We start from the raw sequence: 13,448 nt of genomic DNA on the forward strand, positions 1-13,448 counted from the left end.
GTCACCTGGCACAGACCCCGCTGCCAGAGGCTGCTGAGGGCTGAGGATAAAGGATGGGATGAAAAGGGAGAGTCTCATCCCTGCTGTGCTCTGCCTTCCCAGGCAAAGCTCTGGACACGAGGCAGCTCAGTGTGGGACAGGACAGGAGGATCTGAGGGGTCAGGAGCAGCTTTGTCCCTCTCCTCGGGCTGTCACCTGCCTGAGGCTGTCCTGGAAAATCCAGTGGCCTCAGCACAGTCACAGGGGCTGTCCTGGAGTTTGCCAGGGGTGTGCAGGGCAGGGGGGGCAGTTCTCAGCCCATGGGGTTGGAGTAAAACTCACCCAGAATGTGGCAAAAGCCCCGTTGCTGATGTGGCTGCAGCTCTGGGAGCTGAGCTCAGCCAGGGCTGTGCCAGGGGCTTCCCTGCCAGTGGTGCCCAGGCCCTGAAGAGCTCAGAGAACCTGCCTTGGGGGTTCCCCTGGATGGGAGAGGGAGGATTCGTGGGCCTCAGGACCATTCCGAGCTCTTTAGGGATATAACCACTGCACTGCTCTTCCAAGAGATGGATTTTTGGCTCTCACATGCTCCCAACAGCCCAGGACACCCCCTCAGGAGTGCCAAGCCTCTCTTTTCCCCTCCACAACTGTGTGGAGCTGCTGCTGGGCTCAGCAGCTCTTCCAGTGTGGCATTCCCCTGGGAAAGCCCAGGAGCCCATTCCTGGGACAAGCCAGGCTCACTGCTTGGGATGTTGTTGTGCTGATATTCCCTAAAGTCCTGCTGTGGCCAGACCTGGCCTGGGCTGAGGGAGGGTGATCAGTGGGGGTACAGCTCTGGGTGCAGCAATATTCCAGTGTCACAGAATCCTGGAATGATTTGGGTAGAAGAGACCTTAAAACTCATCCTGTTCCACCCCCTGCCATGGGCAGGGACACCTTCCACGAGCCCAGGTTGCTCCAAGCCCTGTCCAACCTGGCCTTGGACACTTCCAGGGATGGCACAGCCACAGCTCTGTGCAAACTGTGCCAGCTGGGCAGAAATCCTCCCAAGGGCTGGGGTGGGAAGTGGTCTCTAAGATCTCCATGGACTTGTCTCCAGGCCTTTAAAAGCTCCCTGTCCTGAGACAGGGAGGGCTTTAGCACAGGATCCTGCTCTGATCCTGCTGGGCCCCTTCCATGGCTGTATCTGGCTGGAGAAGGGGCCAGGAGCCAGGGGAGACCCACAGCCCCAGGGGACACCCACAGCCCCAGGGGAGACCCACAGCCCCAGGGGAGACCCACAGCCCTGGCTCTTCACGGTGATGCCCAAAGAGCTGTGCCCCAGGGGGGTGGTTGCTGTTGGACTTTTCCCCCCCCGAGGGTCCCCACCCCAGTGCTCAGTGTCCCTCCCAGTGCTCAGTGTCCCTCCCAGTGCTCAGTGTCCCCAACCATGCTCAGTGTCCCCAACCATGCTCAGTGTCCCCACCCCAATGCTCAGTGTCCCCACCCCAGTGCTCAGTGTCTCCACCAGTGCCCAGTGTCCCCACCCAGACCCAGTGCTGTGTCCCCCCCAGTGCTCAGTGTCCCCCCCAGTGCCCACTGTCCCCCCACCCCAGTGCCCAGTATCCCCACCCCAATGCTCAGTGTCCCCACCAGTGCCCAGTGTCCCCACCCAGACCCAGTGCTGTGTCCCCACCCCAGTGCTCAGTGTCCCCACCAGTGCCCAGTGTCCCCACCCAGACCCAGTGCTGTGTCCCCACCCCAGTGCTCAGTGTCCCCCCCAGTGCTCAGTGTCCCCACCCCAGTGCTCAGTGTCCCCCCCAGTGCTCAGTGTCCCCCCCCCTGCACTGGCCGGGCTGGGTGTGTGTCCATCCCCTGTCCCCCCCCTGTGCTGCTGCCCCTTCCCCGAGCCCCCAGTGACTCCTCTCTCCGCAGGGGCCCCCGGGAGGGGCTGGGCCGGGCCTCGAGCAGCCGCCAGAGCAGCACGGAGAGCGAGCTGAAGGCGCTGGAGCCGCGGCCCTGGAGCAGCACCGACTCGGAGGGCTCCGCGCGCGCCCTGCGCCCGCCCGTCACCAAGGCCAGCAGCTTCAGTGGCATCTCCATCCTCACCCGGGGGGACAGCGTGGGGAGCAGCAAGGGCAGCACTGCCAGCAGGACGGCCCGGGCAGGTACAGAGCCGCTTCTCCAGGCAGGTCCAGCTCCCCTGCACGCCCGGGAGCTGGGGGCTTGTGGTGCCCTGGTTCCACGGCAGGACGTGGCTGGCACCGGGGTCTCGGTGCCTGGGCGTGGTTGTGCCACCTGATTGATGGCCTGCTTTGTCACCATCACCTCTGCCATCCCTCCATCCCTGGGACGAGGGACAGTGTTTGCTCCCAGCCCCTGCAGCTCAAACTCCCAGTTATCGTGGTTTTCCCTCCCCTGCTGTGCCCCAAGTTGGGTTGCCGTTCCCTTCTGCTCCCAAAATCCCTCCCAGCCCTGAGGATGCTCAGGGTGAACCTCCTGGCACTGTGCCTTGCTTTCCAAGGAGGGCAGGGAAAGGTGTCAGCAATTAGTCTCGTCAGACACAACTGTCAGACAAAGACTCTGTTAGTTGGGATCTGCCCACGATGTTCTCAGTGATTCACTGAGCTCCTGGGAGCAAACAGCAGCTGGAGCTGGGCCTGAGCCCCAGAGCTGCTGGGGGCTGTGCAAGGGTTTGGGAGCCAAAGGGAATTAGGATCCCAGGTCTCTGTGCAGGTAGCACAGAGCACAGCCCAGGGGGGATGTTCCTGGGGGGTGTCACAGCTCCTGGCAGCAGCTTCCCAAGGGAGGTGTGTCCTGGGTGTTCCAGGGAATGTCTGTGCTCCCCTCGGACAGGGAGAAGCAGAACCCATAATTTTCAACCTGCTGCTTGTGAAGGGTGTTTGTGGAAGGGGCAACAGAGGTTTTGCTCCCATTTTAGTCTGGTGACAACTGGGGGAGCTGCTGATGTGTCAGTGAGCAGAATCCAGGGTTGTCCCACTGTCCTCTGTTCCTGCTGGTTGGCAGCAAGTCCCAAATCCTTGGGAACTGTCCCTTTCCTGAGGAGGAGAGGCAGAGCCTGGGTAATAACTGCTCTACAAGAGTCCTTTCAACCAAAAAGGATGTATTTAAGAGGCTCCTGGACCGTGTCCCAGCACCCAGCCTTTGGAACCACACCCTCATGTCCCAGTTTGGAGGTGCCCACAGTGTCTCCCGGGATCCTGTTCCCATCGTGCCAGGGCTGTGCTCACTCTGGGTGTTCCAGCCACCTCCAGGACTGATTCATGGAGTGCTGGGAGCACTTATTTGAAGATCTGCCCCAACGTGTGCAGAGCAGAGCGAGAGAGGAGCTGCTTTTTGGCTCTTCCTGTAATTTTCCCTCCGGGTCTCCCCTGGGAACAGAAGCCAGTTGCTTTCCAGGCTTTATATAAGGGCAGATGATTGGAAACATCCTGGGAGAAGGAAAAAGAAATAGGCAAAGGAATTATCACTTGAGGAAGAAAAACACCAAACCCACCTTCCTCCATGTCCTTATGTTTATTCCATGGGTTTGGAAGTGCCTGGGACCTGGGGGCTCTTTTCCCATCACAGCATCCAGCCCCTGGGCAACTGTCAGTGGAATATTCCCTCCTTTGCAGCAAGTGGCTGCTGACAGAGCTCCTCAGCAGAATCCCCGGAGATCAGCTGGGGAAATGTGGGAGATCAGAGGCAGAATTGGTTAAGCAGCAGCTACTGGGCATGAAGCAATAGTTGCACAACCCTTTTATTTCTGGAAGTAAGACTGGAATGCTGAGGAGACCCTTCCCAGCCGGGTGCCAGCCGGGTGTGCCTCACACTCCTTCCCAGCTCTGCCTGCCATGGGAAGGGGTTGCCATTTCCCAGCCTTTTCCTCAGAGAGGAGGGGTCTGTGGGGCCATGGAATGGGGTCCCCACGGAACGGGGTCCCCACATTTCCCTCTCTGCTCTGGGCACTCAGGTTGGTGCTGGTGTCTGTTCCCAGAGCTGAGCTGGGACTGGAGCTCCCCAGCTCCTTCCCCCGATCCCGTGGTGCTGAGCTGACACAGGCACCCCTGGCAGCTCCCTGATTTTGGGATCCCTGCCCTGTTTGGGGGTGAGGAGCTGTTGGCAGCCGGATTCTCCTTCCCTGTGCGGGGCGGGGGAGGAGATCCCGGGATCGGCCTTGGAGGGTCACTGAGTGCCCCCGGCCATGGAGAGGAGGGAGGTCCAACCCCCGGGAGTGTCACCAGCAGTGTCAGCCCCTCTCTTTGCTGTGAGCAGAGGCACAGCAGGGCCTCCTCCCTCTGCCTGCTCCCCTGGCCCCCTGGAAGCTCCGGGGGTGGCAGATCCCCCTCGGATCCCCCCCAGCCTGTGTGTGCTGGGTGCCAACGCTCCGTGCCTGTGTCCCCGTTGCAGGTTTGGTGCTAGGAGCCCCCGAGGGGTGCAGCCAGTCCCCGTCCTCGCAGCCCAGCCGTGGCCTCCTGCCCTGCACGGCCCCGCCGCCCCCGCAGCCCCCCGGCATCCCCCCCCCCGCCCAGCAGCCGGCCATGAGCAGCCCCATGATGTCCCAGGTGAGTCACTCGGGGCCAGAGGGCTCCTGGGGGGGCTCTGGGCCCACCCCAGGGGCTTGGGGGTCCCCACGGTCGCAGTCCCTCCGTGCTCGTGGCAGAGCGGGGGGAGATGGGGGGCTGTGAATAATTCCATGGGGTATCCCAGCTTCCCAGCCCCTTCTGATCTGCCTGGGCCAGCAGCCCCTTGGGAAAAAGGGTCTGTGGTCTTTGGATGAGTGGCCAACTGGAAGCAGTTTCCCTGGGGACTGTCCCGACTGGTCCCTGGATTTGAGCTCCCCGTGGTTGCTCTCCTGATGTCCTGGGGGAGGCAGACCTGGAGCTGAGCTGGGTGTGTCCTCCAGACCCTCCCCAAGTTAAAGCCAAGGGATGTTGGCTGTTCCCCAGCCTGCTGGGCTGTTCCCAGGGGTAGAACCCTCTGGAAAGCACCCATGGGTGTCATTCCTGTGGACTTGTTCTGCCCCTGCCCCTGTGACAAACCCTGTCCTGCTGCAGGATCACTGGTGGTTTTATTTGTATTTTCTGGTCTGATGGTTTAGGTCCTGGAAAAACTGATTTCAGGTGTTTGGGTGTTGGTGAAGGGTCTGGAAATGCACTGTCCCCATGTCCATGTCCCTTCAGTGTCACCAAAGGTTCAGTCAAAGGACTGACCCCCCCTTCCAGCACTGACCATCACAGGGGTGATGCCCAAAGCACGAAGTTTGGGGCCTGAGTGAGGGGTTGTCATAAAGCAGGTCCTCAGGGTGACAAAGTGGGGGTCCCTGTGGAAGGTGAGCGTGCAGGGAAGGCATTCCCAGCAGGAATGGCATTCCCAGCAGCAATGGCATTCCCAGCAGGAATGGCCAAGGAGCACTGCAGGGACTGCTGGAAATGGGAGAGATGGGAGTGTTGTGTGGGGAGAAGTGACCCTGCTGCTGCTGCTGGCCCTCCTGAGCTCGTGCCACTGCTCCTGCCAGGCAAGAGCTGCCTTGGGCCAGGCCACCCCTCCCAGGCTCCGCAGCCCCTCCGGCCGGGCCGTGTCCCACCGGGATGGATCCTGCCCCGGGATGGTCTCCGTGCTTCCCAACCCCTGCACTGCCCCTCTGTGTGTTTGCAGTTGGCTCACTTGACTAACCTTGTTGTTCCTTCTTTCTCTCCTTCCTCCTCATCCTTCCCTCCTTCCTTCCTTCCCCTCTCCCTCCCTTTTCCCCCGGATCTCTCTCCTCCCTTCTCCGCTGGTCGTAGCCGGTCCCGGCGCTGCAGCCTGTTCCGTACTCTCCAAGCTCCTGCCCCCAAGTCCTCCTGCCAGTCTCTCCACCCCAGCAGTACAACCTGGTATAAACCCCAGTTCCTCTTCTGCACTCTCTGTTGTGCTCTGTGCTGTGTTTGTGTTGTGTGAGCTTGTGCTGATCAGGTACGTCCCGGGCACCGACCCCGTGGGGTTGGGATTCACGGAGCTCTGTGCTGCACTGGGATTCCTGAGGCTGTGGCACCACTGATCCCAGAGTGGCAGTCTTGCAAAGAGCCTGGGAAAAGCAAATTCCAAGCCCAGAGCTCCCCAGGAAGCGATGCTTGTGCCCAGTGCTGGGGTTTGGCAGCCGTGGCTGCCCTGTGGGCTCAGCCAGCCCCTGTGCTGTCTCCACCGGGATCTTTTGGGAATGGTGTGCCCCACGGGACGTGGCCTGCGGGCTGGGGTCACCCCTGCCTGTGTGGGACCCCCTGTGTCACTGAGCATTAGGCTCCCCAGCAGGTCACATGTCCCCCTGTCCTGCTCTGGGCCTGTGGCTCGTTTCTGGGGGCCTGTGCTGGGGGAGCTCCTCGCAGAGCAGGGCTCTGCACTCCTCAGCACAGCTCTGTGCTACATGCTGCTGTCCCACGTGCTGTCCTCCTCCATCCCTCCCCTTGTCCCACTGCAGGCCGACGAGCTCAGCAGCCCCTTCGGGCAGATCAGCCTCAGCCGACAGGGCTCGACGGAGGCCCCGGATCCTTCCTCGGCGATGTTCCAGTCGTCCCTCATCTCCCAGCACCCTCAGCAGCCAGGATTCATCATGGCAACCCCTGGGCAGCCCATTCCCACCTCCAGCTACTCCGCCTCGGGGCACACGGCCCCCACTCAGCAGGTGCTGCAGCCCCAGGGCTACATTCAGCCTCCCCAGCAAGTAAGGACACGAGGGGACGTCCCCAGAGCTGGCAGGGGCTGCGGGGGAGTGGGCCCCTCTTTGTCTGCTGCTCGTTGGTGATGGGTCCACCCTCAGGGGTCCAAGCTCCGGGTCTCACCCTCCCTTGCTAGGCACAGGATGGTCCCTGCCCCTGTGTCCCCGTGAGCCCACCAGGCTCCTGCCTGGGGACCCCCCCGGGCCACTCCCGGCTCTCAGTGGTGGGGGAGGGACAGTGGCCGGACTCAGGGCTGACACCTCTAAGCTCTCTTTGGGGTCCTGCAGGGCTTTATGACCTCTAGGACTGTCCCCTGAGCTGTGAGGAGAGTTGTGCCTACTGTGCTCTTGCACTACTGTGCTGGGAAAGGCTTGGATGAGGAGGCTGGGAGGCGCGGGAAGGGGCTGCGCTTCCCCACGCAGCCAAAGCCCTGGGTGGTTCCCTTCGGCAGAAGCCAGGCCAGGTGAGAGAGAAAACTGGTCCTGGGGGACCAGCTTTCTTGGATCCCCTCCCTCCTGTGTTCTCACCACCGTGTTTTCTTGCCCTTGGTAGATTCAGGTTTCTTACTACCCCCCCGGGCAGTACCCGAACTCCAGCCAGCAATACCGACCCCTCAGTCACCCAGTGGCCTACAGCTCCCAGCGCCCACAGCAGCTCCCCCAGCAGTCCCAGCAGCCAGGTAAGGGGGTGGGAAGGGGGGAGGGGGGGCAGCTTCCCCTTTTCTGCTGCTTTTGTGGCTCTCAGCATCTCCCATGTGCTCTCTGGGGCCAGGTTGCTCTTCCCCGTCTCCCGCTCTTTGCTGGACCTGTCTCTCGGCTGGGAATTTGGATCCTGGCCTGTAGAGGCTGTTGAATCCTTCCCCTCCCTTTCCTCCCAGCTTGCTGGAGCGGGGATGAGGTGGATTTAAGCCCCACTGAGGGGATTTAAAGCCAGGAGCTTCCCTCAGGTGTTTTTACACCTGCCCCAAGGAAGCCCATTCCCCACTCTTTAGCAGGAGGTGGGGGCAGAGCAGAACTTGAGCCCCTATATCCCAAGTCTGGGGCTGTTTCCCACGTCCAGCTGGGAAGCTGCTCCATTGAAACCCTGTTCTGGCAGGTTTACAGCCAATGATGTCCAACCAGCAGCAAACATACCAAGGTGTGATGGGGGTGCAGCAGGCACAGCCCCCCGGGCTCCTCAACAGCCAGAGGAACAACATGGGGGGCCAGATGCAGAGCGTGATGGGGGTGCAGCAGGCACAGCCCCCCGGGCTCCTCAGCAGCCAGAGGAGTGGGATGGGGAGCCAGATGCAAGGCCTGATGGTCCAGTACACGCCGCTGCCTTCGTACCAGGTGGGCATCTGCTGCTCTGCAGCGTGGGGGGCTGGCAGGGGACCCCAATGGGCAGGGTGTGCCCCATTCCTGTGCCTGAGGGTTGGAGCCAGAGGTGGAGATTACCCACTTGGAGAGCACCTTGGGGAGGGCACATCCATGTGGGAATCTGTGGGGCACGTCTGGAGCAGGAGGACAGGGAGAAGAGCTTGGGAGGGGCTGCCCTGCCCGGGCAGGAAAACACCCCCTGGAATCTCTTCCCCTTGCCGGTGTCTCCTTGGGCCAGTTCTTGCTCTGTGTGACCTGTAACCTGCTGCTTTCCTCCCTACCCAGGTTCCCATGGCCAGTGAGTCCCAGAGCGTGGTCCAGCAGCCCTTCCAGCAGCCAGTGCTCGTGCCAGCCAGTCAGTCTGTGCAGGGGGGGCTCCAGGCTGGGGGGGTCCCCATCTACTACAGCGTCATCCCCACTGCCCAGCAGAACGGCTCCAGGTACAGCTCCTGCCCCTTGGCCTGCCCTGGGGAGGGAGTTCTGGGGGTGTCCTGTCGGGGCCAGGAGACAGCCTTGATGTTCCTTGTGGGTGCCTTCCAGTCAGGGGATTCCATGATTCCACTGGATGATTCCATGCCCTGCTGAGAGCCCCCTGTTCCTGCAGCTGGAGGTGCTTGAGCACCACAGGAGCTGCTCCTCCCTGAGTCCTGCCTCCCATATCCAGGGCTTCCTGGCCCCCAGCATGCCAGGCTCCTCTCCAGAGGCTCCTGTGTGTCCAGCCCTCCCAGTACAGAGGGAGCTGGGAGTTACCTGCACAGACCCCCAGGGTTTTCCCTCCCCATCCTCACCCGCTCCCTCTCTGCTCCTCAGCCCGTCCGTGGGGTTCCTGCAGCCTCCTGGCTCCGAGCAGTACCAGATGCCACAGTCCCCAGCCCCCTGCAGCCCCCCCCAGATGCAGCAGCAGTATTCAGGTACGAGGGGCCAGGGGCAGGGCTGGCACCGATTCCAGGTGGGATCAGCCTTTGGATCGTGGGCGGCGGAGCTGCCAAGTCTGGCAGTGCCTGTGCAAGGGGGTTCCTGGGGCTGGGAATCCCACTGGGAATGATCAGGATGTGGCACTGGCCTGTGCCTGGCATCTCCCTGCCCTGGTGGGCAGCAGGGTGGGAGTGGCAGAGGGAGCTGGGTGGGCTGTGGATTGGTGAGAGCGGGGAGAATTGTGGATGAGGAGCCTCAGGATTCCTGCTCCCTGTCCCAGCCACTGGGAGCAAGGTGGGGCCTTGTGAGCCGGTGCAGGAGCTGGGCTGGGACTGTGGAGCTCTGGGCCTGCTGAGCTGCAGGATCTGGGCTGGGATGCTGGAGCTTTGGGCCTGCTGAGCTGCAGGATCTGGGCTGGGATGCTGGAGCTCTGTGCCCAGCTCCATGCTCAGAGTCCTGCAGCGACGCTCAGAGCAACCACTGAGCTGCCACCCATCAGCTTGTCCCCCCTGCTCCCATTTCTCCTGGATTAAACATCATCACTCCCCGATGTACGATGGCATATAGGAGAGGGATCCCCAGCGGATCCTGGTGGGGCTTTTCCAGAGAGGAGAAGAGTCCAGAGCGGGATCAGAGGGAAGGGTGTGCAGTGGCAGGGACAGGCAGGCGCCCCAGGTCCCACAGCAGCAGAGCCCGGGCCAGACGTGCCTGTGTCTGTCCCCAGGGGTGTCCCCGTCAGGCCCCGGTGTCGTGGTGATGCAGCTGAATGTCCCCAACGGCCCCCAGGCCCCCCAGAACCCCCCCGTGGTACAGTGGAGCCACTGTAAGTACTACAGCCTGGAGCAGCGGGGGCAGAAGCCAGGAGACCTCTACAACCCCGACACCAGTGCTCAGGTACTGGGCGGACTGGGAGGGACGGGGAGGAGGCAGCTCGGCCTCTGGGGCTGCCGGGGTGGGCTGGGCTGGGCTGTGGGAGCGCTCCCAAGCACCGGGGGTGTCTGACACTGTCCCTCCCCCAGGCCAGCACTCAGCTGAACAGCCCCATCACGTCCCCCACCCAGTCCCCGACGCCGTCGCCCGTCACCAACCTCAACAGCGTGTGCACGGGGCTGAGCCCCCTCCCTGTCCTCACACAGTTCCCCCGGCCCATGGGCCCGGCACAAGGTAAGGGGGAGGCGTGTGGGGACAGCCCAGGGCTGGGAGTTCCCCGGGGTGTTCCCCAGGTCCCCACAGAGGTGTCTCCTCACTCAGGTGACGGGCGGTACTCGCTGCTGGGCCAACCTCTGCAGTACAACCTGTCCCTCTGTCCCCCGCCACTGCTGCACAACCAGCCCGGCTACACGGCACACCAGGTACAGCCGGGCCACGGGGGCTCCCAGGCCCCTCCCCGGGAGGCCTCGGTGTCCCCGGAGGTGACACGGTGCCCTTCTCACTCTCCAAGGGGCAGACCGGGATGAAACACGGGAACCGGAGCAAGAGACAGGCCCTCAAATCGGCCTCCACCGACCTGGGCACCAGCGACGTAGGCAAGTGACCCCCTCAGGCAGTTCCCTCTGCCCTCCCATGTCCACACACACGGGGTTTGGGGGCTCCAGATGCCCACACCAGCATCCCACAGGACCCCGTGCTGGTTTTAGGGACTGGTTCCTGCCTGTCTCTCACCCAGGGGGTCTCCACAGGGTCCTTGGGGAGGGAGGGACCCGCAGCCTGAATGGAGCAGCCCTCACTGACCCTCTGGAGGCCTCGGGCCTGTCCCCCGTGTCACCTCCGTGTCCCCACCAGCAGCTGGTCGCAGGGGGCCCTTTAAGAGCCGCCCTCCCTGCCCCTGGCATGGCCTGGCTGTGCCACGTTAATATTAGCAAAGAATCCCTTCAGCAGCTCTGCTAAGCCTGGAGCCAGGGCTGGAGCCAGGAGCTGCACAGGGGCTTGGGGACCACCAGGCAGGGACTGGGGCAGGAGCTGCTGAGGGATTTGGGGACCTCTGGGCAGGGCACAGCCACGTGTTGCTGCCCTCTGTGGATGCAGCCATTCTCCCTCCCAGGGTCAGGGTTGGCTCCCAGTCCTGCTCCCTGAGGTTTGGGGGAGGAAAACAGGGCAGAGCCCCTGGGAGAGCCCAAAGTGCCCAGCCAAGGCCATCCAAAGGACACCAGAAGGACTCGGTGTCACTGGAGCCCTGGGACACGGGGCAGCACCCAGCTCCTCCCGAAGCAGGTTGTGTGCACGGGAAGGGGTCGGGATGGGGCAGTCTGGGGGAAGTGACTGACTTAGGGAATTACCTGGGGGCAGCTTGGCACAGCACAGCACTCCTGGGCCGGGGAGAGGGGGGTGCCCCAGCCCGGGGGGCTCCCGGGGCACCAGGACCCGGCCGGTGACTCGCCCTCTCTCCCCGCAGTGCTGGGCCGGGTGCTGGAGGTGACGGACCTGCCCGAGGGCATCACGCGGACGGAGGCCGACAAGCTCTTCACCCAGCTCGCCATGGCCGGTGCCAAAATCCAGTGGCTCAAAGAGACTCAGGGGCGCCGCGGGGACGGCGGCGGCGGCGGCGGGGACAACAGCGGGACTCCGGAGAACGGCCGGCACGGTGACCTCGCTGCCTTATACACCATCGTGGCCGTGTTCCCCAGCCCGCTGGCCGCCCAGAACGCCTCCCTCCGCCTCAACAACTCCCTCAGCCGCTTCAAGCTGCGCGTGGCCAAAAAGAACTACGACCTGCGGGTGCTGGAGCGGGCCAGCTCCCAGTAGGGCTCCCGCGGGCACCGGGCACCCCCCGGGCCTCCCCTCCTCCTGCCCTCCCTTCCTCTCGCCCCCCTCCCTTGATATATTTATATGAACATAATTAAGAGACGAGAAGTTGATTTTTTTTGTTTGTTTTTTTTTAATTATTATTATTTTTGGAGTGCCGCCCGTGCCCGCCCCCCCTCCCCTGTGTCTCTGGTTTTGTTTAAGCACTGTGTTGGACCGCACATACAGGTGTTGATTGGTATGTTCACTGCACATTTTATTTAATCGGATTATTATTTTTTGGGGGGGGGGGAGGAGGGGGGATTTTTTGGTTTTATTTTATTTGGGGGGGGGTTGTTTTTAAATAAAAAAAAAAAAAAAAAAAGGAAAATTGTCCATCACTCGAACGTGACTTTCCCGTTCTCTGCCAGTGCCAAGGGCTGGGGGCTCTGGGGCTGCCTCGGTGGGGTGAGGGGACAGTGGAAGGGGCACTGGAAGGGGATGTGTCCTGCCCAGTCCTGCCCCTGTGTTGGCATGTGGGGAGCCCAGGCTGGGACTGGAGTGCTTGGACCCCTGACAGATGTTCACGGCCTCTTCTCTCAGCTGCCAACCCCATCCAGCTGTGCCAGGGCAGGAGTGAGGGCATGGAGTGTCCCCTGCCGGGAAGCAACATACTCCTGGTGACTGAGGAGCAGCACCTGGAGCTGGCACAGGTGCAGGTGGGGACAGGATTTGGGCTGGCACAGCCTCCAGCAGCAGTGGGACGCTCCCAACGCAGGTAAGAGAAGCCGGGAAAGGGGGGACTCCAACTCCAGACTTGTACCAGCTCCCACCTCGCTCCCCCCCACAGCTGGGCAGGGACTGTGGGGACCCCAGGATGCCCATCCAGGGCCCTGTCCCCCACCACAGGCAGCCTGGCAGCACTGGGCTCCCACTCCCCCCGTCCCAGCAGGATTTGGTGCCAAGGCAGCCACAAACTGCCCCACCAGAGCCCCCTCTGCTGCCACTGTGCCCCAGCAGAGACCCCTCTGCTGCCACTGTGCCCCACCAGAGACCCCTCTGCTGCCTCTGTGTCCCACCAGAGCCCCCTCTGCTGCCACCGTGCCCCGTGCCCCCCACCCAGGCTCCGGTTCTCACACACACGAGCGAAGGAGGCCCCGAGGCCGGAGCCCAGAGCCCTTGCAGTGCCCAACTCCCGGAGCCCTCGCTGTGCCCGGTCCCTCCGCCGTCCCATGCCAGGCCGGGGGGGCCCCTGGCACGCCCAGCAACCCACCAACGCAAATAGCCGGCGGCTCCTCCGCCCGCTCCCGCCCGGCGCACGCCGGGGCTCCAATTTCCCGGCGTCAGCCCCCGGCCGGGCTCAGCTGTCGTCCCCCCTGCCCTGTCACTCCGCCGGCCACGGGACCGCCCTCCCCGCGCCCGCCCGGGGGCCTGGGGGCTCTGCACCGGCACCGGCCGCCCCTCGGGGGCTTCAGCAGCGCAGGGCGAGCCCTCCAAGCGCAGGGTAAGTGGGTTCCCCTGCCCGGCCCCCCCCTCGCCGTGGCCCTGACCCCCCCGTGGGCCCCCCCGGGCTGCTGCAGGACCTCGGGGTGCCCCGTGCCCGCGGTGCCCCTCACCCCGACGCCCCCCGGCCCCAGCGCTGCTTCCCGGTGGTTTTTCCTCGATTTTCACGAGGCCTGGGGGGGCTCGGGGTGGGTGTCACCAAAAATATCGAAGTCTGGGTGGAAGGACTGCGTGGAGGGTCATCAGAGGTGGCATCAGGATGGTTTGGGGGATGCAAGAGCAGGTCCTACCCCGGTGG

The 13,448-nt window shown here is 63.2% G+C and overlaps 2 protein-coding genes across 7 annotated transcripts in view; both read left to right on the plus strand.

The window, feature by feature from the left end:
- R3HDM2 (R3H domain containing 2) overlaps window positions 1-11,781 on the plus strand; it is a 33,105-nt gene extending 21,324 nt beyond the window's left edge. For 5 of the 6 annotated variants that reach the window (XM_051771452.1, XM_051771453.1, XM_051771458.1 and 2 more), the window contains exons 12-24: window positions 1,891-2,123; window positions 4,369-4,523; window positions 5,745-5,834; window positions 6,416-6,658; window positions 7,206-7,332; window positions 7,749-7,984; window positions 8,297-8,451; window positions 8,822-8,922; window positions 9,651-9,820; window positions 9,946-10,090; window positions 10,178-10,278; window positions 10,368-10,452; window positions 11,319-11,781. In XM_051771452.1, coding sequence (XP_051627412.1) covers window positions 1,891-2,123; window positions 4,369-4,523; window positions 5,745-5,834; window positions 6,416-6,658; window positions 7,206-7,332; window positions 7,749-7,984; window positions 8,297-8,451; window positions 8,822-8,922; window positions 9,651-9,820; window positions 9,946-10,090; window positions 10,178-10,278; window positions 10,368-10,452; window positions 11,319-11,668 — 2,191 coding nt within the window. In that variant the 3' untranslated portion in view covers window positions 11,669-11,781. The remainder of the gene's footprint in view (window positions 1-1,890; window positions 2,124-4,368; window positions 4,524-5,744; window positions 5,835-6,415; window positions 6,659-7,205; window positions 7,333-7,748; window positions 7,985-8,296; window positions 8,452-8,821; window positions 8,923-9,650; window positions 9,821-9,945; window positions 10,091-10,177; window positions 10,279-10,367; window positions 10,453-11,318) is intronic. The other variant, XM_051771455.1, reaches the window with a different exon arrangement.
- A 510-nt stretch (window positions 11,782-12,291) lies between these two features.
- On the plus strand, window positions 12,292-13,412 carry LOC127462657 (basic proline-rich protein-like; the record flags this gene model as incomplete). Its single annotated transcript, XM_051771467.1, has 3 exons — window positions 12,292-12,296; window positions 12,340-12,425; window positions 12,771-13,412. Coding segments are annotated over exons 1-3 (733 nt in total), but the record flags the coding sequence as incomplete, so codon positions are not given.
- Window positions 13,413-13,448: the final 36 nt, after the last annotated feature.

The sequence above is a fragment of the Manacus candei genome, unplaced genomic scaffold (genome assembly GCF_025592945.1).
Source record: "Manacus candei isolate 608988 ecotype Guabito, Panama unplaced genomic scaffold, ASM2559294v1 h1tg000134l, whole genome shotgun sequence".
Lineage (NCBI taxonomy): Eukaryota > Metazoa > Chordata > Aves > Passeriformes > Pipridae > Manacus > Manacus candei.